At 43.5% G+C, this 27,919-nt stretch overlaps 1 protein-coding gene across 1 annotated transcript in view; it reads right to left on the reverse strand.

Annotated features, from left to right (window-relative positions):
* The window catches only part of LOC127568717 (autophagy-related protein 2 homolog B-like), a 95,145-nt gene that overhangs the window by 41,121 nt on the left and 26,105 nt on the right, over nucleotides 1-27,919 (reverse strand). Inside the window, 11 exon segments of the mRNA XM_052012789.1 lie at nucleotides 905-1,047; nucleotides 1,959-2,151; nucleotides 3,101-3,209; nucleotides 3,810-4,083; nucleotides 10,892-11,080; nucleotides 13,267-13,359; nucleotides 14,255-14,405; nucleotides 16,100-16,361; nucleotides 17,471-17,588; nucleotides 22,368-22,522; nucleotides 25,200-25,382. Of these exon segments, the coding sequence (XP_051868749.1) occupies nucleotides 905-1,047; nucleotides 1,959-2,151; nucleotides 3,101-3,209; nucleotides 3,810-4,083; nucleotides 10,892-11,080; nucleotides 13,267-13,359; nucleotides 14,255-14,405; nucleotides 16,100-16,361; nucleotides 17,471-17,588; nucleotides 22,368-22,522; nucleotides 25,200-25,382 (1,870 nt within the window).

Here is a 27,919-nt window from a genome sequence, read left to right on the forward strand (position 1 = left end):
GGATATCATAAGAACACCTTGTTCCATGAGATCTTTAACACCCATTTGAACATGCAGTTAGTACTAGTTTAATGTCTCATCCAAAGGCTAGGTGCTGAAGTTCTTTGAATGAGACCTGAAGCCAAGATTTTCTAAGAGGAAAGAACAAACTACTGGAGGAACTCAGTGGGTCAGGCAGTATCTGTGGAGGGAAATGGACAGTCAATGTTTCGGCTTGAGACCCAAAATATTGACTGCCCATTTCCCTCCACAGATGCTGCCTGACCTGCTGAGTTCCTTCAGCAGTTTGTATTTTGCTTCAGATTCCAGTGACTGCAGTCTCCTGTGTCTCCATTTTCTAACAGGAATTAAAAAAGGAAATGTGATGTAACACTGCAAACAGCAACAATTGCTTATAAAACCTTACACTTAAAGCACTTAAATATAATTTATTATAAAATAAGCAAAACATAAAATGGAAACTTTTTCAAGAGCCTGTCTTCATCATTAACAAGGCTGTGAAAGTATAGTGTCATACCTACATACCTGAACCAGTAACCCTGAGGTCTGGATAAATAAAACAGTAGAATGTGAAAATTCTGTGAATTTAGTTTTAAAAATGAGGAATTAAAAAGCTGATATTAGTAAAGGTAAACATGAAGCTGTTAGAATATTGTAAATACCCAACTATTCAAACAATTGGAGAAGGAAGCCTCAGGGAATTATGTTTGCACATGGCCAAACATGTACCTAATGGCATTAGGAATGGTCAATCAGCATTGGCCTTGCCTGTGATCTCACTTTGAGAATACTTGCAAATTCAACAAAGAAGTTGTACCTCCATACTAACAGCAAGTAATGGGGAAAAAAACTGAATTGCAATCTAGCTTTGTTGCACTTATAGCAGGAAGGACTTTAGACTTGCCTGTTGTACACCTTCTCGTAGAATGCCTTGTTTGGCAGTGCGAGGTTGACATTTGGTAACATAAGTTCCAGTACGTAGTGGGAGGTGCTTATGGTTTTATCCTGGAACTGACCCATTTCGAGCTGATCCCCTGGCATCACCATCTGCAGACAGCACAGAGATCAAGTAAATCATACAGCATCACGACACCAGGGATCTGTACCAGCTTTCAAGGTACAGATGATAGCTGCCTTAAGCAAGATAAGACAAGATAAGATTTCTTTATTAGTCACATGTACGTCAAAACACACAGTGAAATGCATCTTTGCGTTGAATGTTCTGGGGGCAGCCCGCGAGTGTCACCACGCTTCCGGCACCAACACAGCATGCCCACAACTTCCTAACCTGTACATCTTTGTTATATGGGAGGAAACCGGAGCACCCAGAGGACACCCACACAGTCACAGGGAGAACGTACAAACTCCTTACAGACAGTGGCCGGAATTGAACCTGGGTCGCTGGCGCTGTAATAGCGTTATGCTAACCGCTAAGAGTTTTGCCTGTTTTCATGCTTTACAAGTACTTGGGTATCAGTGTTGATGCCATAACTTCTGTGCACAACAAATAAATTTACCACACCACAATTAAAAATTCTACAGGCTACTGTGACGTTATGTACAACCATAGCTCTTCAGATGAGATGCTAAGTCAACACCTAAATGCCAACTTGGTTAGAAAGGCTACATGCAGGTAGATGTGGGAAATCAAAAGAATTTCAAACTACTGAGCCCTTTCGTGCTTTCTTCGTACCTGCCCTGAGAAAGTTTGATGGGACTGCATTGAGAGACTTTTACCCTGGAAACAATGAATATCAATTTGGATAACTGAAATTAAAAAGAAAACACAACCTCCTTTGCCTTGATAAACAAAGAAATGAGCACCAACAGTGCCTCTCATTGAGATTTATCTTATAAAATAATAACATATCCATAATGAAACACAAACTAAGTTTTTTCTTACAATACAAAGATAAAATTTTACCAATCCCTTTAATGTGTAAAAGTGTTGATTTTACCTCCTCATTTTCATACATGACTCTTCGAGAGGAGAAAGGCGAGGGTTCGTGCTTTCCCAAATCACAGACATCTTTTAGTGAGTGGCCTCCACCCTCTTCATCCTCCAGTAAGTGACTTCCGGGTTCCTCCTCCTCGCTCGTTATCCGCTCCAAGATAGAATGCACGGTTGTCGGATTCACCTTTAACACAACCCTAGTGACAAAACCTCCTCATAATCAATACAGAGAAAACATAATCACAACACCAGTTGAGCATCACAGAAATAACATGAAGACATAAGACACTCTTGGATACACGACAGGATCAGAGCAGATAGAGGTGGATTGATATCTCAACACTCTGGATCTTAGTTGTCACAGAGAGCTGGGAGCTCTACATTCTAGACAAATTCTGGAATTCCCTTCCTATATCCGTCTTGCTTTCTTCGTTAAAACCTACTTCTTTGCTCAATCTTTTGGTTACCTGTCCTAATATCTTACAAGGCTGAGTGTCATTTTTGCCCAATTATCATTCCTGTGAAGAGATGTGGAATGTTTAACTACATTAAAGGTACTACACAAATGCAAGTTATTGCTGATGAAGCAATGAGCTCCTTCATTGTGGTAAATAAAAATCAAAAAATAATCTTTCTAGATGGAAGTTACACACCAAAGGTTTAATGAAGCAGGGTTGGAGAAAATGGGTGTGGAACATAATCGGTGGGAAAGACTAAGTGGGCCATATGGTAGGTAACTTTGATGAGCAGCATTTCCATAGATGACCCCACAATATTGTTTAGTTGAACAGAATTGAACTCTGTAATGTTGTGCACGTGTTTAAACATCTAATTCCCCCAAGCTCTAAACAATGCAGCTTGTACACCTTCCACAACTGACTGCCTTCTTAAACCAAATCACACCTGGGAAAACACAGGTTATGCTAAATCTAAGTTGGTAATTCAAGATGGTAGACTTGAAACTTCTTATGTACTTTTTCAATTCAGGCCAGGTTACCAAGATTCAGACATCATGTCATCAGGAATTAGGAAAAATTATTACACCTTTCACAACATCAGTATATTCCAATGTACTTTTTATCCCAATGAGAGACTTTCAAAAAAAATAGTCATAGTTGTAATATGGGGAAATGTAGTGATACCTACCTTGGCCAATCAAACTTGCCACTGTCAGAGGTGGACATGTCTCCATCAGCACCGTGTGAAACTCTAAAAAAGGTGAACGATGGAGTCCCCAGATCTTCCTGAAATTTACCTAACAGAGTAAACGCCAATAAATAAAGTGCCCAGTGTGAATGTAACCCATCCTGCCCACAGCACGGTGGTGTCCTTATAACCAAACCCACATGCTTACCAAAGTCTGCCTCCCATCTCCTGAAGGCACTGAGTCCTGTTGGGATACGGTTTCACAAATTCCAGTGGCCTCCTGTGTTTAACAGACCTATGATGACTTTTTCTGGAGATATCACAGCTGACCCAATCTATTCCATAAAGCAAGGCCCTTCCCAGCAAAGGACGTCAGTTAGTGCTCAGATATAGGGTGGGGAAAGCACAAGCTAATGCCCCCCTCCCCCACCCTTCCGCAAGGGAAGGATGCACACAAGATTCAGAAAGTAAAGGACTTTCCATTCCCACAGAAAAGCAGTGGTGAGTGTGTGTGCAACCTAAAAATAAGCAGCAAACTCCAGAAATTGTGACAAACTGCCAATTCACCATGGTCAGATTTGAACTCCCATTAGCTGGCTGATTAGTCCAATAATGTCATCATTACTCTATCATAACTCAGGATAATACAAAGTTGTATTACTTTAAAGCAATAAAACATAAAAGCAACAATGAAAGCCACTTAGCTCACCAAGGAGTTCCTTAAAAGTGAGTTCAAGTTTGAGCTGCTCGTGGGATAAACTCCCGCAGAACTCGGTCTTAAATTCCATCTCGCTGAATTCTAGGTGTAAAATCTCCTTCTGAAGTGACTTCTTAAACCATGGCCCTCTTTCCTGGTCAGACCGAAGGTCTGGGATTGGGAAGCGGATGGCCATTTTGAACATGGGTGTGGTGAGCTGCACGGACGTTCGGTAGTTGGCAGGTGAGCCAGAATCGTCCCGGAAAACCTCAGTAAAGGCTCTCTGCTGCAAAGGGAAGCACAAGCAACGTCATCATATGGGGTTAACAATCAATGATGGCAGTAAGGACACTGCTCCTCTAGAAATAGTGTAAATGAATCTTTGATCTCCTTCAGACCTACTGAGCACTTCTAGCATTGTTTTATTTCAAACTTTCAGCATCTGCAGTGTTTTGCATTCAGATAGCATCTCTTTACCTGCTTTGGATCAAACTTGATAAATGATTCCCTGTTAAATGCCTTGAGATGTTTCACTATATTAGACAGAGTCAAAGTCATGTGGCACTTCGCAGGGGATCATTTATCAAGTTATTTGGATATTGTGTCAGTTCTGGTCACCCCATTACAGCAACGATGTGGAAGCATTGGAGAGGGTGCAAAGGTGGTTCACCAGGATGCTGCCCAGATTGGAGAGTACGGGCTGTAAGGGCAGGTTGGACAAACTCAGATTGTTTTCTCTGGAGCTTCGGAGGCTGAGGGGCGACTCAACAGTGGTTTATAAAATTATGGGAGGCATCGATAGGTCAGATAGTCATTTCTTTCCCAAGGTAGAAATATTAAATACAATAGGAAATAGCTTTAAAGTGAGGGGGGTGGGAAGCTTAAGCGAGTTATGCAGAGCAAGTTTTTTTTTACATATGCACAGAATGCAGTAGATGCCTGGAACATGATGCCAAGGGTGGTGGTGGAAGCAGATAGTGGCATTTAAGCAGCATTTGGACAGACACATGAACACAAAGGGAATGGAGGGATATGGATCATTTGGCATCATGGTCAGCATAGACATCATGGGCCAAATGGCCTGTTCCTATGATCTACTGTTCTATGATCATGATGGTAGGGCCCCGGAGAGTGTTATAGAACAGAGAGACCTAGTGTACAGTGCCCTGAAAGTGGCGACACAGGTAGACAGTGTGGTGAAGAAGGCATGTGGCATGCTTGCCCTCATCAGTCAGGGCACTGAGCATAAGAGTTAGAGCGTCATGTTACAACTGTACAAGACATTGGTGAGATTACACTTGGAGTACAGTGCGCAGTTCTGGTTGCCCAGCTATAGGAAGAACATCATTAAGCTGGAAAGGGTGTAGAAAAGATTTACTAGTATATTGCCGGGACTGGAGGGCTTGAGTCATAAGGAGAGACTGGATAGGCTAGAACTTTTCTCCCTGGAGCATAGAAGGCTGAGGGGTGACCTCATAGAGGTGTATAAAATCATGAGGGGTGGAGATAAGGTGAATGGTCACAGTGTTTTTCCCAGGGTAGGGGAGTCTAAAACTAGAGGACATAGGTTTAAGGTGAGAGGGGAAAGATTTAAAGGGGAACCTGAGGAGGTTCCATCCAGAGGGTGGCAAGTATATGGAATGAGCTGCCAGAGGAAGTGGTTGAGGCAGATTCAATTACAACATTTAAAAGACATTTGGACAGGTACATGGATAGGAAAGGCTTAGAGGGATATGGGCCAAATGCAGGCAAATGGGACTAAATCAGAAAGGCAACTTGGTCAGCATGGATGAACTGTGCCAAATGGCCCATTTCTGTGCTGTATAACTCAACCCATCATGTCCATGCTGACTCTCTACCCATCTATATTAAGGCTATACCTCAGTACTTGGTCCGTAGCCTATGCCTTGTTGATTCATATGCTCATTTAGATACTACTTAAACATTGAGAGTCTGCACCTCCACAACCCATTCAGGCAGTGCATTCCAGACTGCAACCATGCTCTGGCTTTAAAAACTCTTCCTGAATTCTCCAACTATAATGTCCTTCTCCTTAGCAAATACATTTGAGAAGTATTCACTTAAGACCTCATCCACACCCCCGGCTCCATACAGAGTTCCCCTTTGGTCCCTAATTAGCCCTATTCTTCCACTAGTGACATTCTTGTCCATAATATAAAATGCTTTGGAATTTTCCTTAATCTTATCCGCCAATGAGGTTTCATATCTCATGCACCCTCTTCCTAATTCCTTTTTTTTTAAGTACCACACCCTACATTTTTTACCAGCTTATTTTCACCTCTGCAACTGGATTAACTTTGTCCATTTTTTGTTGGCATGTATACAATGGGCCAAATCGCCTCCTCCTCTGTAGAAAAAAAACTTTGGAGGCTTCGTGGGTTTCACTTCAGAAGATGACGGGACTTCGGAGCAGATAAGTTTTTTCTTTTATTTTTCATAGAGTTTTTATTATAAGGGTTAGATTTTATAATGTTCTTTTTTAAGTTGTTTTATAAGTTTTTAAATCGGGAATAGTGAGGGCTGGACTGCGCAGGCGTGTGACGTCGGCAGGTAAGGCGCGGGCAGTTTAAAAAGCAAACCGCCATATCCAGCGGGCAGCGGAGTGGGCAGCTGAGTGAGTGGGAGCAGAGTGGTCAGGCTTCAGCTTAAAGGGGCGAGGCAGGTGAGTAGCTGGTAGGTAGGTAAAGGTTAGGTTTACCTGATATCTGTTATAAATTTTTAAGTAGAAAAACTAGGGGGAAAAAAGAATTAGTTCAGATGGAGGACATGGTGGTGTGCTGCAGCTGCTTGTTGTGGGAGCTCGTGGACCTTGCTGCGGTCCACGATGGCCACATCTGCAGTAAGTGCTTGAGGCTGGATATCTATGAGCTGGAGTTGCAGCTTCAAACACTGCGCAGCATCAGGGAGGGGGAGAGTTATGTAGATACTGTACATAAGGAGACGGTCAGGCAGAAAACGAACAGGCAGATAGAGCAGAGGACCCCGGAGGCTGTTCCCCTCAGTAACAGGTTTTCTGCTTTGGAAGCTGTTGAGGGAGATGACCTGCCAGAGCCTAGAAGCAGTAGCCAGGTCTCTGGCATTGGGAGCAGTCCTGCTGCTCAGAAGGGAAGGGAGGAGAAGAGGAAGGCAGTAGTGATAGCGGACTTGATAGTCAGGGAAACAGATAGGAGGTTCTGTGGCAGCGAGCACGAATCCCGGATGGTATGTTGCCTCCCAGGTGCCAGGGTCCGGGATGTCACTGATCGGGTCCACAGGATTCTAGAGCAGGAGGGAGAACAGCCAGAAGTCGAGGTTCACGTTGGTACCAAAGACATAGGTGGGAAGAGGGATGAGGTCCTGAAAAGTGAGCTTAGCGAGCTAGGCAGAAGGCTGAAGAACAGGACCTCAAGGGTAGTGATCTCGGGATTGCTGCCAGTGCCACGCGATAGTGAAGGTAGGAATAGGAGGAGATGGCAAATAAACGCTTGGCTGAGAAGTTGGTGCAGGAGGGAGGGTTTTAGATATTTGGATCATTGGGATCCCTTCTGGGGAAAGTAGGACCTGTACAGAGAGGATGGGTTACACCCGAACCTGAGGGGGGCCAATATCCTTGCAGCCAGGTTTGCTAGGGTGGTTCAAGAGGGTTTAAACTAGATGATTGCAAGGGGGAACCGGAGGAGTAGGTCAGAGGATGGGGAAAAGTCAGATCTGACAGGTAGAGAGGCTTTGAGGAAGGAGAAGCAGAGTACAGGCTACAGAAGTAGTAAGGTGGATGGGCTAAAGTGCATTTACCTGAATGCAAGAAGCATCAGGAATAAGGGAGATGAACTGAGAGATTGGATAAGTACATGGGACTACAATATTGTGGCTATTACAGAGACATGGCTGACACAACGGCAGGAATGGATATTGAATATTCCTGGTTTTCAGTGTTTTAAAAAGGATGGGGGGGGGGAGAAGAGGAGGAGGGGTGGCGATACTGGTCAGGGACACTGTTACAGCAGCAGAAAGGGTAGATAATGTAGAAGGATCCTCTCTAGAGTCAATATGGGTGGAAGTTAGGAACAAGAAAGGAGCAGTTACTCTACTGGGAGTATTCTATAGGCCCCCCGATAGCAGTAGGGATACTGAGAAGCAGATTGGGAGGCAGATTTTGGAAAGATGTGAAAATAACAGGGTTATTATAATGGGAGACTTCAACTTCCCAAATGTTGATTGACACCTACTTAGTGCCAAAGGTTTAGACGGGGTGGAGTTTAAGTGTGTCCAGGACGGATTCCTGTCACAGTATGTTGACAGGCCGACTAGAGGGAATGCCATATTAGATCTAGTTTTAGGTAATGAACCAGGTCAGGTGACAGATCTATCGATGGGTGAGCATTTGGGGGGCAGTGACCACTGCTCCATAACCTTTAGAATTGTCATGGGCAGGGATAGGAGCAAAGAGGACGGGAAGATATTTAATTGGGGAAAGGCGAATTATGAGGCTATAAGGCGAGAACTTGAGAGTGTAAATTGGGATGACATTTTTGAAGGGAAATGTACTATGGTGATGTGGTCGATGTTCAGGGATCTCTTGCAAGATGTTAGGGATAAATTTGTCCCGGTGAGGCAGGGAAGGAATGGTAGGGTGAGGCAACCATGGGTGACAAGAGAGGTGGAACAACTAGTTAGGAAGAAGGCGGCAGCATACATTAGGTGTAAGCAGCAAGGATCAGACAGGGCTCGTGAGGAATATAGAGTAGCAAGGAAGGAACTTAAGAAGGGGCTGAGGAGAGTGAGAAGGGGACATGAAAAGGCTTTGGCGAGTAGGGTTAAGGAGAATCCCAAGGCTTTTTAGTCGTACGTGAAGAGCAGAAGGACGGCTAGAGTAAAGGTAGGTCCGATTAAAGACAAAGGTGGAAGGATGTTCCTGGACGCTGTGGAAGTGGGTGAGGTTCTTAATGAATACTTCTCTTCAGTATTCACCAAGGAGAGGGGTCTTGATGACGCTGAGGACAGTGTTGGTAAGGATAATGTTCTAGAGTATGTAGATATTGAGAGAGAGGATGTGTTGGAGTTGTTAGAATATTAGGACAGATAAGTCCCCAGGGCCTGACGGAATATTCCCCAGGCTGCTTCGCGAGGCGAGGGAGGAGATTGCTGAACCGTTGGTTAGGATCTTGAGTCCTCAGTGCCCACGGGGATGGTACCAGAGGATTGGAGGTGCCGCATGTTGTCCCCTTATTCAAGAAAGGTAGTAGGGACAGTCCAAGGAATTACAGGCCGGTGAGCCTTATGTCTGTGGTGGGTAAGCTGTTGGAAAGGATTCTAGGAGATAGGATCTATGAGCATTTAGAAAATCATGGACTGATTAGGGACAGCCAGCATGGATTTGTGAAGGGAAGCTCTTGCCTCACAAGCCTGACAGGGTTCTTTGAGGAAGTGACCAAGAAGATTGATGAGGGTAGTGCAGTGGATGTGGTCTACATGGATTTTAGTAAGGCGTTTGACAAGGTTCCACATGGTAGGCTTCTTCAGAAGATCAGAGGCCAAGGGATCCAGGGAGGCTTGGCCGTGTGGATTCAGAATTGGCTTGCCTGTAGAAAGCAGAGGGTTGTGGTGGAGGGAGTGCATTCAGATTGGAGGGCTATGACTAGTGGTGTCCCACAGGGATCGGTCCTGGGACCTCTACTTTTTGTGATATTTATTAATGACTTAGATGAGGGGGTGGAAGGCTGGGTTAGCAAGTTTGCAGATGACACAAAGATTGGTGGTGTTGTGGATAGTGTGGAGGGCTGTCGAAGCTTGCAGAGGGATATTGATAGGATGCAGAGCTGGGCTGACAAGTGGCAGATGGAGTTCAATCCAGAGAAGTGTGAGGTTGTACACTTTGGAAGGACAAACTCCAAGGCAGAGTACAAGGTAAATGGCAAGATTCTGGGCAGTGGAGGAGCAGAGGGATCTGGGGGCTCATATCCACAGATCACCGAAAGTCGCCTCACAGGTAGATAGGGTAGTTAAGAAAGCTTATAGGATGTTAGCTTTCATAAGTCGGGGGATCGAGTTTAAGAGCCGCGAAGTGATGATGCAGCTTTACAAAACTCTGGTTAGGCCACACTTACTGTGTCCAGTTCTGGTCACCTCATTATAGGAAGGATGTGGAGGCATTGGAAAGGGTGCAGAGGAGATTTACCAGGATGCTGCCTGGATTAGAGAGTATGGATTATGGATTATGAGGAGAGAGTAAAGGAGCTAGGGCTGTTCTCATTGGAGAGGAGGAGGATGAGGGGAGACATGATAGAGGTATACAAAATATTAAGAGGAATAGATAGAGTGGACAGCCAGTGCCTCTTTCCCAGGGCACCAATACTCAAAACAAGAGGACATGGCTTTAAGATAATGGGTGGGAAGTTCAAGGGAGATGTCAGAGGGAGGTTTTTCACCCAGAGAGTGGTTGGTGCATGGAATGCGCTGCCTGGGGTGGTGGTGGAGGCTGATACATTGGACAAGATTGTTAGATAAACATGTGGAGGAATTTAAGATAGAGGGATATGTGGGAGGAAGGGGTTAGATAGTCTTAGGTGTGGTTTGAAGGGCGGCACAACATGGTGGACCAAAGGGCCTGTATTGTGCTGTATTGTTCTATGGTTCTATAAATTTCAATGATCACTTAACCCCAGTCCATCACACAAATCAGCTTCCCCTCCATTGACTTTGTCTATACTTGGAGCACGTACCACCAGGCTCAGTGACAACTTCTATCCCGCTGTTATCAGACTCTTGAATGGACCTCTCATAGATGAAACTCTTGATCATCCAATCTACCCCGTTGTGGCCCTTACACTATTTGTCTACCTGCACTGCACTTGCTCTGTAATTGCAGCACTACAGTTTGTGTTCTGTTTTCCCTTTGTACTACCTTGATGTACTTATGTAATGAACCAATTTACAAATTTCATTTACCAATTTTATGTACGGAATGATCTGTCTGGATGGCATGCAAACAAAAGCTTTTCACCATCTCTTGGTACATGTGACAATAATAAACCAATACCACCAGGACATTGATATTATGGTTGTATGCTGAAATGCAATTGTTCCCACAAACTCACCAGACTAATGTGTTTGTTAAAGGATGTGTACATGTGTGATGCCATCATTTCCGTTGTTCCAAGCTTCTGTGGTTGCAACAATGAGTTGAGCCTGTCCACAATGCTGATGTCCAATTCTGACTGGATGGGGCCGAGCTCAACCTGTAGTTCTGCCTTTTGGGGTACTGATGTTAACCTCCCTTGACTGCCCTGAAAACAGACAGCACGTTAACTATCATCCCAGTATAAAAAGCCCTTTCAGCAGTTTACTATGTTACAATACATTACCATGACCTGGACAATTGCTCAGTTTTCAAATATCACATATTTGAGCACATCTGCCACATGTGCTTTAGCCATCTATTACCAAATCTACCTGGGTAACACGAGGCTCTGGGGACCTCATCCTCCTCTTACCATTAAACCCAGAATATTCTGAAGATCAGAGAAACCTTCCCTACCTTCACTCTGCAACAATGGTGTCCTATGTGACCCCAAGCTGGGCTCAGAACTACATCCTTCCCATCAACATGGTGAGTGGTGGGTGTGTGGAACGCACTGCTGGCAGAGGTTGTGAAGGCAGATACATTAGGGACATTTAAGAGACTCTTAGATAGACACATGAACGATAGAAAAATGGAGGGCTACGTGGGAAGGAACAATTAGATAGATCTTAGAGCAAATGTCGGCACAACATCGTGGGCCAAAAGGCTTGTACTGTGCTGCAATGTGTTCTATGGCTTGCTTGCCTTTCTGTTGGCAAAACCCCTGTCCCTATTTGCTATCTTCAATAACTCATCTAAAGATCTCACCACCCTATTGTCCCATAACAGGGCATGCTCACACATCACACCCACCTTCATTAGCCTACATTGGCTCCTGGTTTCTCAACATTAGAGCTAAAATTTTCTTCCTTGGCTTTTAATTTCCCCTGCCTCTATTTGTGGTTTCTCTTGCAGAGCCACAACCAGCTTCACCCAAACCCTCCTCTCTTCTATCTCAAGCCTTCAGTTGGCTTCTCCCATCTCTTCCTTAAAATCTAACATCTTTGACCTCATTTATAGTTACCCTTCCCAATCTCTCCACAGCTTCCGTGGGTGATGAATCCCAAAGATTCACCATCCCCTGGGTGAAGAAGTTTCTTTTCAATTCTATTCTGAGTGGCCAACCCCTTATTTTGAAATTATTACCCTTGGTTCTAGACATCTCAGCCAAGGGGAAACCAACTTTGTAATTACCGCATATGAATTTGGAATGCTTCCATGAGATCATCTCTCATTCTTCTAAACTCAAGGGAATACTGGGACTCCTGGCCTCGTGTTTATTTTTATTTTAGAAAATGTTTGGGGTGAAATTTTTCAGAGAGGAAAAAAATAAGGATGTACGCTTGGTGAGCTATTAAATAGCACTCATGACCAACATTTATTGGCTGGACAAAATGAGTGCATTTTCAATTTGATGTGTAGGTAAAAATTTTGAATTGTAAAACATCACCCATTGTCAAATTCGTCCAATTCCTATTTTCACTGATTTTCCAATGACAGGTTTACACTTTGGCAGGAAGCTGAAAATCTACTTCAATGTCTCCAGAGGATGGGAGAAAACTCAGAGGATGGGAATATTAGACCCTGAACATAGGAAAGAACATGGATATCAGTTCAAATCTCACTCTAGAGATTCAAGCACAAAAATCAAGGGTGACACCAAGTGCACCACTGCCAGAATGCCAGTGTCAGACAGTCATGCAGCACAGAAACAGTCTTTCAAGCTCATCAAGTTCGTGCTGACATCAGCACCCATTTACACTAATCCTTTATCTTACAAACATTAGCTCAACTCCCACCCGCTCCCCCGATTCTGCCACTCACCCACACACGAGGGCCAACTTACACTGGCCCATCATCCTACCGATCCACATGCCTTGGAATGAGAGAGGAATCTAGAACACCTGGGGGAAACCCATGGTCCCAGGGAGAATGTGCAAACTCTACACAGACAGCACAAGAGGGCAGGATTGAACCTGGGTCACTGAAGCTGTGAGGCAGCAGTTAGACTAGCTAAGCCAATCTGCTGTCTTGTTGAATGCGTCATCTTTCAAATGAGACAACAATATGACCCACTATTCACTCTCCCAGATGGAATGAGAAGCTGCCCTGGATCTACTTTGAAGAAGAACTGGAGAAGACTCCCCATTACCCTGGGTCCACCTTTTAATCCCTCAATTAACATCAATGAATTAGATTCTGGTAATTGTCACATTGCCACTGGTGTGAGTTTGCTGTAGACAGACTGGCTGAGGCATTCCCTACTCTACATTTCATTAGCTGTAAGGCGTTCCAGTGGCATGAGGCTGCATAACGTGCAGTAAAAATGCAAATCTTTCCTCCTTTTCATACCTGGACTCCTCTTCGGTCAATGTGCTTGTAATGAATCTGTACAGAAGGTGCAGGATGAGCTTCAGTCTCGCCCACAGATTGAAATGTGATCAGCTGCCAAAACAAGAAGCAGAGAAAGGAGGAGTTTCAGGTAAAATGCCCCAAAGAGATGTTCTCCTCAGATCAGTAGTGCCATAAACATATTACAGAACATTCTGTACTGAAGCTGATTCCACTGAAGTCACTGGACCCCAATTTCATGTGCAGATGGCACTACATCATGCAACTGGCTGTACCTATCCAAGGACTAATTTCTCCTCCCTTAGTTCTGTTTGCATTGTTACCATAAAATAAGCTAAAGAAGATGCATTCTTGATTAGAGGAAATATAGATTGAAACCTAGTCAAAACCGATGCATCAAAGGTCTCCTGTAAATGTCAGCAATTGGTGAGATGAGTTTGGACAATTTGTGGAATTTTTCATGGACGCAGCACACACCACCAAATTATTGTCAATTTAATTGGCACACTTAGTCAGTGACCATAGAAACAGCTGGCACATGAAATAGAAAACAGTACAGCAGTTGTGAATCTGGGGCAGAAGCACACAGATAGAGAAGGGGCAGGGGAAAATCTCTCTTACCCGGCTACTCACATCTGATCAAAACCAACTGGTGCTTACTCATTGTGCCCAAAATAGACCACTCTCTTCCCCAGCAGAAATCATCCCAACTCCACCTTTCTCACCTCTGAATGCTGGCCAAGTTGGATCTTTTGACAGTCAAACACCTAGAAGATGGACAACCACAATCTAACCCCACTCTTCACTTTAAGTATGTACAGTGATAGGAGGAAGTTTTAAAGGGAAAGCTTTCTATTTTATGACCCAATTTGAGGGACAGATGAAGACGCAGAGGGAAGTAGTTAGTCATGTGTTTGGCATTGCCTTGAGTGTGTGAAGATGTTGGCTCCTGTTTAAGCCAGCACCCATGTATCCGAGCGACTCTCACCTCTGTATACTGGGGTATGACAGTTGGTGAGTCCATAGGGAACAGACATTCCAGTAGTTCCATCCAATTAATGCAGACATCAGTATTTAGGCTCCTTGAGCTGGTGCCCCGTCGCTGTTCACAGTTCAGCTTCACATCAGTTGCAAAGAGCCTATGAAAGAGTAATGGGGCAGTTAACCTATGCGGCTCAAAATCCAGATCGTGGGGAATTACATAGCACCTTTATGCAGCAATAATGTCCCACACCACTTCATGGAAAAGTTATCAGATAAAAATTGACATCAAATCACAAGCAGAGGTGATCAAAGAATTGTTCAAAGAGCTAGGTTTTATTGGGCATCCTTAGAGAGGAGAGAGAGGCAGATTGGCAAAGGAGGGTCTCAGACCTGAAATTTAACTCTTTCTCTCTCCAGATGCTGCCTGACCTGTTGAGCATTTCCAGCATTCTTCAACTACCCTCTGAACTTAGACAGTAGGCCATTCAATTGTATTCAAAGTAGCAGATTACCATGTCTTCTTAAGAGCAATAAATGCCAGTGATGCCCACAATCCTTAAATGAATTAAAGGATCTAGAATACAGGCAGCAGAACTTTGGATGGTGAAAACTTTGGATGGTCAGTCCAACTAGAATAGGATTGGAACAGTTAATTTTGAAGGAGCAAGGGTTCACCAATTCCTGTCGCTGAGGGTTGATCTTCATATCGATTTCTAGAGCTATAAAGCTCGGTGCCTAAGGAGACAGTAGTTTCAAGATAATTGGTGCTTGTGTGCAGCAGGGAAGACCCATAGGTGTCCCATCCCACACCTTCCCCTAGCCTCCACCACTTCATCTACATGCAGTTCAAGGCATAACTTATGTATTCTGGGCAGGCAATTGATCCTGACACATCCTAAGTTTGTACCCTTGGTGGAATATATCAGGACTTTGAAGGTGGTCTAGAGAACAGCCACAGTATAAGTACAACACATCTAGGCTATTTGTTATTTGGAAAGGTTGGGAGAATGAAGCCTATATTTCACAGGACTGTGAGAGGATGTGATTGAGCTGTTAAAATAAAGGAAATGTTCTCTTTTGGTGGTTAGGATATTTAGCTACCAGAAACAACAGCTCAGATATCAAAAATGGGCCCTGCACATCAATACAATGACAACAAAAACGCACCAGCATCTTAGGAGGTTAAGGAGGTTCAGCTCGTCACCGAACACTCCAACAAACTTCTATAGCTATACTGTTGAAAGTGTCCTAACTGGTTGCATCACGGTCTGGTACAGCAATTCAAATGCAGAGGAAAGCAAGAAGCTGCAGAGAGTAGTGGACTGTGCAATACATCACAGGCACATCCTTCCCCACCATCAGTAGCATCTACAGGAGGCACTGCCTCAAGAAGGCAACATCCATCATCGAAGATCCCCACCATGCCATCTTCTTGCAGCTACCATTGGGCAGGAGATACAGAAGGCTGAAGTCCCACATCACCAGGTTCAAGAACAGCTACTTCCGTTCAACCATTCAGTTCTTGAACCAAATGGCACAACCCTAATCACTACAGTTTGCAACACTATGACAATTTTGATAACTTTGTAGTAAAATACTTTTTTTTTGTTCTAATTGTGTTCTTTCTTGTAAAAATTGTGTTTAATTTATGATTTTCTTGTGAATGCTGCTTATCTGATGCTCTGTGCCTGTGATGCTGCTGCAAGTAAGTTTTTCATTGCACTTGTGCACACATGGACGTGGATTTGACAATAAACTCGACTTTGACTTTGAAGTGTGGCAATTAGCTAAAGACAGTCCTGAGCAGATATAGGACGGCATGCAGATTAATATGCAATGCTGCACAAACCGTAGGTGGTCATGGGGACAGGCTGTGGCAAACATGGTTCGGAGTACGTGGAAATCTCTTGCTGGAATCTGAGAGAAATTGAGGTTCTTCAAATGCTCAAAGAAATGGGATGCCATCCTTGTCAGGGGTTCAAGGTGCAGCGGGCTCTCAGGTGGCGGAAGTGGATCGATGTGTAGCACTGACACAGAGAGACTGCCAATCGCCAGCCGGAGAACAACCTCGGGCCTGGATTCATCAATGGGGTGCGATTTGGAAGGTAGACCTGAAAAACAAGGAGGGGAAATTTGACAGGTAGTTTTTGAAAATTAATATTGAACAAAGCCTACAAAAAAAAGCTCGATGCCTGAAGACAGTTTTCCAATTTACCCTAAACCTCTTATTTATCAAAACTGCACTCAACACCTTCTTACTTACCATTACTCCCAGACTTCATTCTCCCCTGCTGGTCCCCTCTGTTGAAACCAAAGCTCATCACATCTGGGGTGCCCAAACGTTTGCATGTCACTGTATATGGGATGGGGAGGTGATAATTTTCTGGTGTGAAAACCGATTACAGAAGACAGAGAGTAGGAATAAGTGAGTTGTTTTGGCATGGGAGCAGGCAGTGTGGGATCAGTGCTTGGGCCTGAGCTATTCATAATCTATAGCAATGATTTGAAATAAAGCAGCAAATGTAATGTTTCTAAGCTTGCTGATAACATTAAACTGGGTGAAATTGCAAGATTGCAAGTTGTGAGAGGATACAAAAAGGCTTCAAGGTGATTTAGATAAATTGAGTGACTGGCCAAATGCAGACTGTCGAAGTGCCTCTTAAAGATAATGAGCATCTGATTCCACCACCACCTCCTCCTCTGACAGGGAGTTCCAGATGTCAACCACTGTGTGGAAAAAACTTACCCCTCAGATCCCCTTCCTCTCACAAATCAATGCTCTCTTGTTTTTGTTACCCCTACCATGGGAACAAGATTTTGATTATCTACCCTATCTATGCCTCTCATAATCTTAAATACCTGTCAGGTCCCCCCTCAGCCTCCTTCGCTCCAGGGGAAAGCAAACACAGCCTATCTAATCTCTCCCCATAACCAAAGTCCTCCAATCCAGACAGCATCCTGGTGAATTTCCTCTGCAATCTCTCCAGCACAATCATATCCTTCCTATAATATGGCGACAAAACTTAATGAAATATTCCAATGTGGCCTAACTATTAAATATTCATCATTGATAGTGACACTCACACAATTTTTTTGCTGCCTGCCACTTTCAAAGGTTTCCTAAAGTCTTCCTAAAGTTTTCTCAATGGTTTAAACATAACTCAGTTTCCAATAAATTGAAGCGGGCACAGCCCCACTTGATATCCAACATGCAACTTACTGCTTGGTCGGAGGGGCCTCTGTATTATCGGCAACTCTTTGGAGTTAAATGGCGACTCCCGTATTACTTGTCCTCCTGGTCCAGAACGATCCAGGTAATCATCCCATGATGCGGAAAACTGAAACATAGAATAATTAATTTCACGTGTTATTTTCTGTATCATGCTCAGAATTAAAAGGTCTTTTTACTTGATCTCAGGACACAGATGACACTAGCAAGGTTGTATTTAATTACATTAAGAAAGGTTAACTTCTAGAGAGCCACATTTGAAAAGTAGTAAGGTTTTGTAAAACCTGCATAGAATCTTGGTCAGAAGACAGTGGACAGTTTTGGGTGCCAAGCTCTAAAAAGCATATAGAAACACTGGAGAAGTTGCAAAAACAAGATCACAAGACAAGGGAGCAGAAGTAGGCCATTCGGCCCATCGAGTCTGCTCCAAGGAAAGGGAAATAGAAATGAGAAATGGGGAATGAGGGAAGAAGAAGAAAAAAAAGCTATTCTAATCCCAATTACCGGCCTTATCCCCATATCCCTTGATATCCTGACTATTTAGATATCTATTTATCTCCTCCTTGAACACCCCCACTGATCTGGCCTCCACTGCTGTACGTGGCAAGGAGTTCCCCAAATTCACTGCCCTCTGGCTAAAGAAATTTTTCCTCATCTCTGTTTTGAAACTGTACCCTCTAATTCTAAGATTGTGCCCTCTGGTCCTGGACTCACCCACCAAGTGAAACAGCCTAGCCACATTTACTCTGTCCTTTCCTATCAATATTTTAAATGTCGCTATGAGGTCCCCTCTCATTCTTCTGTACTCCAGCGAGTACAGTCCAAGAGCCGACAAATGCTCCTCATACGTAAGCCCTTTCATTCCTGGAATCATCCTCGTAAATCTCCTCTGAACCCTCTCCAACGTCAACACATCCTTCCTAAGATGTGGGGCCCAAAACGGCGCACAATATTCCAAATGAGGCCTCACTAGTGCCCTGTAGAGCCTCATCAACACTTCCTTACTTTTATACACTATACCTCTCGAAATGAATGCCAACATAGCATTCGCTTTCTTTACCACCGATCCGACCTGGTGGTTAACCTTTAAGGTATCCTGCACGAGTACCCCCAAGTCCCTTTGTACTTCCGTGCTTTGGATTTTCTCTCCTCCTAGATAATAATCTGCCCACTTATTTCTGCTTCCAAAGTGTACAACTGCACATTTCCCTACATTGAATCTCATCTGCCATTTCCTTGCCCATTCTCCTAAACTGTCTAGGTCCCTCTGCAACCTTCCTATCTCTTCAATACTCCCTACTCCTCCCCCTATCTTGGTGTCATCCGCAAACTTAGCCACAAAACCATTTATTCCATCATCCAAATCGTTAACGTACAAGGTAAAAAGGAGCGGTCCCAACACCAACCCCTGCGGCACACCACTAGTAACCGGTAACCAACCAGAACGAGATCCTTTTATTTCCACTCTTTGCTTCCTGCCAACCAGCCAATGCTCCACCCATTCTGTTATCCTACCCGTAATTCCATGACCTCTCATCTTATTAATCAGTCTCTTGTGAGGCACTTTATCAAAGGCTTTTTGAAAGTCTAAATACACAACATCTACCACCTCTCCCTTATCCACCTTACCTGTGATTTCTTCAAAAAACTCCAATAAGTTGGTCAGGCAGGATCTTCCCTTCACAAAACCATGTTGGCTAGGACCTATCCTGCCCTGCGCCTCTAGGTATTCCGTAACCCCGTCTTTGAGGATAGATTCCAATAACTTTCCCACCACTGACATCAGACTAATAGGTCTGTAATTTCCTTTATGCTGCCTCCCACCTTTCTTATACAACGGAACTACATTTGCGACCCTCCAGTCCTCCGGAACCACGCCGGAATCTATCGATTTCTGGAAAATTATCGCCAATGCCTCCTCTATCTCCAAAGCCACCTCCTTCAGAACCTGGGGATGCACCTCATCCAGTCCGGGAGACTTATCAGTCTTTAGGCCATTTAGTTTTCCTAGCACCTTCTCCCTAGTAATCTTAACTGAACTCAATTCCATTTCGTGAGATTCCTGACTAACCGGCACATTGCTGATGTCCTCCACGGTGAAGACTGATGCAAAATATTCATTCAATTCCTCTGCCATCTCTCTATCGTCCATTATAATAGCTCCTGCACCGTTATCAATTGGTCCTATATCAACCCGTGTCTCTCTTTTACACCTTATGTATTTAAAAAAACTCAATGAGATACTATACCTATTGAGAAAGACTGAACAAGCCAGTACTGTATTCTCCAGAATGTGAAAGCTACGGGGTGGTCTGATAGAGAATTTGAAAATTATGGCTTGATCAGTGAGTTGTTAAGAAGTTGTTTCATTTCCAGAAAAATCCCAGGCTAGGAGTCAAATATAGTAGATTCAGAGTTGTACAGCACAGTATCAGGCCCTTCAGCCCACCACGTCCATACAGACCTTTTGGCCCATCTACACCAACCCATTTGCTCCACTAGGTCCATATCCTTCTATGCCTTGCCTATTCAAGTGCCTAAATGTTCTTAAACATAGTGATTATATCTGATTCCACCACCTCTTTAGGCAGAACGTTCCAGATATCGACGACTCTCTCTGTAAAAAAACTTTCCCCTCAAATCCCCTTTAAAACTTCATCCATTCACCTTGAACCTATGCCCTCTTCTTTTTGATGCCCCTACACAGGAAGAAGATTCTGACTACCTATCCTGCCTATGTCTCTCATTTTATATACCTCTAGCGGGTCACCCCTCAGCCTCCTTCACTCCAGGGGAAACAAGCCCAGCCTATCCAATCTCTCCCCATTACACAAATCCTCCAGTCGAGGAAACATCCTGGTGAATCTCCTGTGCAACCATATCTTTCCTATAGCATGGCGACCAGGACTGCAGACAATACTCTGAGTGTGATCTAATCAGTGTTTTGTAAATTTGCAATGCAACATCCCAACTTTCACATTCTAAACCCTGACCCACAAAGGCAAGCATGCCATATGCCTTCTTCACCTTTCTGTCTACCTGTATTGCCACTGTCAGGGGACTATGGACCTAAGCCCCAAGGTTCTTGTGTTTATCAATATTCCTTAACACTGACTATACATGTCCTATTCAACTTCCCATAATGTGTCACCATGCAATTGCCGGGATTAAATTCCATCTGCCAACGCTCTGCCCAATTTTCTGTGTGATCTATATCCTACTGTAGCCTTAGCCAACACCACCAACTTTTGTTCCATCCACAAACTTACTAATCATATCTCTTGTATTTAGATCCAAATCATTAATCTACATGTGCCGTCAGGGCAAGTGGTGGAAGCAGATACAATAGCAACATTTAAGAGGCATTTAGACAGACACATGAACAGGCAGGGAATAGCATACAGACCATATGCAGGCAGACGTGCAGTTTAACTTGGCATAATGGTCGGCACAGACATCGTGGGCCAAAGAGCCTATTCCTGTGCTGCACTGTTCTATGTTCTCTATATCACAAATAACAAAGGTCCCAGCACCTATCCCTGAAGTACACCATGCGTCACAGACTTGAGTATCCCTCCACCAATATACTGTCTCCCATCACCAAGCCAATTTTGGATCCAATTAGACAGCTCACATTGGATCCCATGTTCTGGACCAGCTTATCACGTGGGACCTTGTCAAATAGAACTTAGAACAAGTACAGCACAATTCAGGCCTTTTGGCTCACAAAGCTGTGCTGAACATGTCCTTACCCTAGAAATTACTAGGCTTACCCATAGCCCTCTATTTTACTCAGCTCCATATACCCACCTAACAGTCTCTTGAAAGACCCTATCGTATCAGCCTCCACCACCATTTCCAGCAGCCCATTCCACGCACTCACCACTCTGAGTAAAAAAACTTACCCCTGACATCTCCTCTATATCTACTCCCCAGCACCTTAAACCTATGTCCTCTTGTGGCCACCAATTCAGCCCTGGGGAAAAGCCTCTGACTATCTACCCAATCAATACATCTCATCATCTTATACACCTCTATCACTTCCCCCTCATCCTCTGTCTCTCCAAGGAGAAAAGGCCGAGTTCCCTCAACCTGCTTTCATAAGGCATGCTCCGCATCCCAGGCAGCATCCTTGTAAATCTCCTCTGCACCCTTTCTATGGCTTCCACATCTTTCCTGTAGTGAGGCAACCAGAACTGAGCACAATACTCCAAGTGGGGTCTGACCAGGGACCTATATAGCTGCAACAATACCTCCCGGCTCCCAAATTCAATTCCCCGATTGAAGGACAATACACCATATGCCTTCTTAACCACAGAGTCAACCTGCGCAGCCACTTTGAGCGTCCTATGGACTCAGACCCCAAGATCCCTCTGATCCTCCACACTGCCAAGAGTCCTACCATTAACACTATTTTCTGCCAACATATTTGACCTACCAAAATGAACCACTTCACACTTATCTGGGCTGAACTGCATCTGCCACTTCTCAGCCCAACTCTGCATCCTATCTATATCTCTCTGTAACCTCTGACAGCCCTCCAAACTATCCACAACACCCCCAACCTTCGTGTCATCCGCAAACTTACTAACCCACCCCTCCACTTCCTCATCCAGGTCGTTTATATATTAAAAAAAATCGCAAATAGTAAGGGTCCCAGTACAGATCCCTGAGGTACACCACTGGTCACCAACCTCCACTCAGAATACAACCCCTCAACAACCACTCTTTGCCTTCTGTGGGCCAACCAGTTCTGGATCCTTCCTAAATGATCCTTCCTGAATGCCTTCCTAAAATATATATGAACTTTGTACTATATATTTTTCAATGTGCCTTTGGCTCAAGTGATGGCCAAAGCATGAACATTCAGCATACACACTCTGCTTACCCCTGCGGCACTTTGCGGAGAGCTGTCTGTTGAGTTGACGTGTGTACTACTCAAGGATAATTCCATATCTACAGTTGGTTCTCCAAGAGGTGGAAGGGAAGTCACACTATTTGACATTTCCATGTCTGCCATCGAGAAGAAGACTTCATCTTCTGCTGTGAGAAATGAAAAGCTAAATGATGAACTATGCACAGTATCTAGCACTCTACCTGATTTGTCAAGGGATATTTGGACAAGGACTGGTATAACTAAGATAATTCCTACAAACCCCCACCCCCACACTCTCAGTCTGGGTGAAGGAAGTAATTGGGGTGAATGCTGCTACATTAAGAGTGAAGATGGACAATCCCAGAATCTGCTCCAGAACAATATCCAGCAAGTATTGCTGTGAAATATAGGCAATTTCAGTATTGCTGCTGCCATCGTGGCATAGTCTGCCAGGACTCACTGCCTCAAGGTCGTGGATGAAGAGCAGCAGCACCCATTCAACCTCATTTGGAACAGGAAGGCTGGAAAAGGAATTTGAGAGGATTGGGATGTGGTGATGATGCAGTACAAGGGATGGGAATAAAGTATTATCAATATATTAACTGTTTACCTCATTGCCCACTTAATTACTAAACATCTTAGTCTTACCAAGAATAGAACCACGTATCCTATTTTAAAGAGTCTGATCCTTGAAATTCAATAACTTGATCTCATCAGAAGAACACAAGAAAATAGGAGGAGTAGGCCACTCAGCCCCTCAAGCATGCCCTACCATTCAATATGATGATAGCTGATCTATGCTGGCTTCAACTCCTCTTCTGTGCCAGTCCCCCTTTACCTTCACTCCTTGACCTTTCAATATTTATCTGTTTCCATCTTAAACATATCTAATGACCTGGCCTCTGGCCTCCACCACCCATGGGAGCAGAGAATTCCAGATACTCACTACCATCTGAGAGAGAAATTTCAACACACCTCAGTTTTAAATGACTGGCCCCTTATCCTGTTGGTATGTCCCCTTGTTCATGACTTTCCCACTAATGGAAACATCACAACATCTCCCCTGTCCTGTAGGATCTTAAAAATTTGAATAAGGTCACCACTCATTTCTTAAACTCCAAGGAATACAGACCCAAACTATTCCAGCCCCTCTTGGTATGACAACCCTCACACCCCAGGAATTAGCCTGTTGTATCTCCTTTGGACTGCCTTCAATGCCACTATATTTTTTTTAAAGGCAAGACCACCAAAACTGTGCACAGTATTCCAGGCGTGGCCTCACCAACACTCTGTACAACTGGAGCAAGACCTCCCGGTTCTTAAACTCCAGCCCCTTCACAAAAAAAGGCCAACATACTTGTTGGACCTACCAGCTAACCTTTTAAGATTCATCCACAAGAGCACCTAGATCCCTCTGAACTTTACTCATTTGCAGTTTCTCTCCATGTTGATAATAATCTGCCTTTTGATCCTCCTACTGAAGTGCATGACCTTACTCTTCCCTACATTAAACTCCATTTACCAAGTTTTCACCCAATCACTCAACCTATCCAGTCCAGGTGAATTGCTTCAACCCGAATATTGACTGTCCATTTCCCTCCACAGATGCTGCTTGACCCACCTAGCTCCTCCAGCATTTTGTTTTTCTTTGCCTCACTCAATCTATCCATATCCCATTGCAAAATCACAATATCCTCATCACAAAAATGTGCATTTTCACTTACTTTCATATCAACCTTGGAAACCTTACATTTCATTCCCTTTTACAAGTCATCAGTGAAAACTAGCATTGATCAAACACCAATTCAGGAGGTGACCTCCCATCAAGGCAAGAAGAAATGGGAAATAATTGTTACCCACCTAGTCCTACTCCTCTGCCTTTTCCCTCAAACTCCGTCAAAGATTTACTTTTTCCCCCCATTGTGTCTCTGCCACTGTTTAGGGCATAAAGCTGGCCCAGCAGTCAGAACACAAACATTTAGATGAGGCAGAGTTTCTCTAAGCTCTTCAATTTCAAATCACCAGAGCAACTGCTCAACTAACCAAGAGAGCAGAATGCATTAGGCCAGTGTGAGCTGCGAGTGTAAGCTATCAATCAACCATTCTCCAATCACATCCTGAGGGACTTGCCTCATTATGAGAGTTAAGTGACAACAGTTCAGTTTTTCTGTTCACTTGAGATTGGCATTCATCAAGCAAAGACACGAGAGCACAGCCTGGTTTTGACAAGCAGCAAAAACTTGACCAATAACCCATCTACTTACCAGATCCACAATAGGCCAGGATGAAAAACAGTTGAGATGGTTGGTGCTACATATCTGTTTGCTTCGGTGTGATGTTGTGTTTGAGTGTGTACGAGATTCATATGATGTACATGAGTGAATACGAGGGGTCAGTGTGATTTGTCTTCTATGTTTAATTCATTCATGTGATTTGGATGTTGCTGGCTAAACAGGTCCGTTCCTACTTGCCCCCAAACTGAATGGCTTAACAAGCCATTTCAGAAGGCAGTTAAGACTCACCACATTGTGGTTCTGGAGTCACATATTGGCTGGACAGAATTAGTGAACCATTTGGGTTTTTATGACAGTGCAATAGTTTCATGACACCATTATGATGAGCAGCTTTAAAAAAATTCCTCAGGTGCCAAGATGGGATTCAAACTCAAGCCACTGGTCAATAGGGTATGAGATTTCACTAATGTTTGCAAAAGATGGCAGTGTGATATGTACAAGATGCCAGTGTGAAAAGGTTGTGAGAGGTACCAGAACTTGGAATTGAGCTGTACATTTGAAAATCGATCAGGTTTTGCTTTGAAGTTGCATCTCTGAGTATGTTTCATACCACGGCTTGAAGTTGTTCGAACTGTTTCAGTCTCGTAATAGCTCTGTTCTGTTGAGATACCAGGGGACACCGTCTCCTTCTGCAGGTATCTGTTGAGTTCCATCTGAATTAGATATTGATCCTCCTGCTGCATCGGCCGATTCCTCCGGCTTTTCGACTGGAGAGCTGCTGCCTCTGTACATCCTGAACAAGCCATAGACAGCTAAATAATTGTTCCATCTTCAACAGACCATTCACTTCAACCAAAGATAAAAAAGCATCTGCATTTTGACAGCACCTTATCCTGAATACCCAGTCTGTGTGCCTTAAATACCATTGAGCAGTCCAACTTGAGATCTCTGTACTCCAATTCTGACTTCCTCTGCATTCCTGATTTTTAACACTCACTGTTTGCTGGCTGTGCCATCAGCTCCTGAACTCCAACCCAAACCTTTTCCAAATCTCAACAACCCTCTAAAGCTCATCTATAAAACCTGCCTTTTGACTAATCAAATCACTTCTCCTAATATCTTTGAGTGTGGCTCAGTGTCAAATTCTGTCTAATTAAGCATCTGTTAAGCTCCTTGGGATATTATCACATAAAAATGCAATAACATCAGAAAATGCTAGAAATACTCCCAACAGATCAAGCAGCATCTGTGGAGAGAGAAACATTTTAGGCCGATGATCTTTCATCAGAATGTTCCTGAGTATATCCAATAGTTTTTGTATATATTTCAAATTTCCAGAAAGCAATTATTTTACTTTTGTGCATAACTGCAGGCTGTTTAGTTGAGTCAAGAATGTTGGAGAACCTCAGGAAAACGTTGTGCCTTTTTTGAGATTGTTGTGTAACCTTTAATATTCAGCTGAAAATGGATAGAGAGGGCCCAAGTTAAATGCAGAGTGTATTGCCAACAATGCAGCACTCCCTCTGTACTGCACTGAATTTAAGTTTTGGCGAGCATTTCAAACCAACAAGATTTAGTCAAGAGGTAAGAATGCAAAGGACCATGGAAGCTTTCACCACAGGAGACCATTTGAGCGGATGCTACCCTCCCTCCCTCCCCTGCTTCCTCCTCCATTTGAAATGTTATAGTCAGAGTCATACAAGACTTAAACAGGACCCTCGGTCCACTTGAACCATCCAGCACTCAACTATACTAATCCCATTTACCAGCATCTATCATCAAGGATCCCCACCATCTGAGTCGAGCCCTCCTCTCACTCTTTGGCAGGAGGTACAGAAGCCTGACGTCTCACCATTACCATGGATCTGTCTCTGATTGTGTTTTTTTTTGTACAAAACAAGACATTATTGCAGTTATTTTCTTCACCGTCTTGTATAATTTATGTTCTGTGTGTTCTCTAAATTGGTGCCTGTGATGTTGCTGCAAGTTTTTCCACTGTACCTGTACCTCACTGTACTTGTGCATTTGACAATAAACTCGACTTGACTGGAGCATTTGGTCCATAGACCTCTATGCCTTGATGATTCAAACGCTCATCCAGATACTTTTTAAATGTTGTGAGAGTACTTGCCACCTTGCATATATTGGCATTAAGTTCTATTCTGCCATTGTTTCACCCAACAGCCCAGCCAATCGACATTGTTCTGTAACCCATGACTATCCTCCCTACCAACAATAACACCACCAATTTTCATGCATCTTTTACAGAAAAAATTGGATCAATGTCTCGTCAAAATTAAACAATATTTTGGGCAACTCCAACAATTCTTGACACTTTGCCTTGGAGATCATGAGGATTGATTTTGCTCCAATTGATTAATCAGCTGTCTGTTTTGCTGCAATGATAAGATGGTGGCTTCCAGCATTTACTACGTTGCACTTTTCAGCTCTTCTGTGAACCTTTCACCCACATCAGAAGCTGGCTAATACTGGAATTGAGAAAGCAGCAACACCCAAGTTCAGGAAGAAAACATCTCAAGTTACAGCATTGGGCAGCTTTAGGCTCTGAAAGGCAAAGTACATGCTGCTTTATTTAACTGATCTGTTCTCGTCCACCTGACATTAAGGCAGTAAATCCCAACCGTTGATTTTGGAATGAAGCACTTTTTTTAGAACATAAAAATAATCTACAAGGGGAACAGTGGTAAATTGAATATTTTATTAAATTAATAATCTAAAATAGTGGAAATAATAACAGAGAAGGTGAAATCCCACTATGACCTGTTTAATAATTTGAATCAACTTCACAGGAAAAAAAACATCAGATTGTTGTATAAACCCAAGTGATTTGCTAACCACCTTTAGAGAAGGAAACTTCTTGTCCTTACCCAGTCTAGATATGTATGCAATCCCAGACCCACAACATTGTGACTGAATCTTACAAAGTACTCATTTCAGGGTTACTAGGAATAGGCAATAAACGCCATCCTTGCCCACAATACCCACATCCCAAGAATGAATTTAAACAGATATTTAGAACCTATCAATACATAAATTGTGTTTTTTTTGTATGACTTAAAAGGAAGAAAAATATAACAGATAGTTACAAACATCAAGGAGTCCAAATGAGTTGGTAGAATTTAGCAGGTACATCAGTTGGGTACAACAATTGGCCTCTGCTGGTGAGGGGTGGCAGTGAGAAGAGGTTGAATACACATTGTGAATATCCATATTAGGCTAACAGAAACCAGGGGTTATCTGATCTGTTGGTTTGGGGGCATAACACAAGAAAATAGGAGCAGGAGTAGGCCACTCAGCTCTTCAAGCTTG

This window comes from Pristis pectinata, chromosome 1 (assembly GCF_009764475.1).
Source record: "Pristis pectinata isolate sPriPec2 chromosome 1, sPriPec2.1.pri, whole genome shotgun sequence".
In the NCBI taxonomy this organism is placed as follows: Eukaryota; Metazoa; Chordata; class Chondrichthyes; order Rhinopristiformes; family Pristidae; genus Pristis; species Pristis pectinata.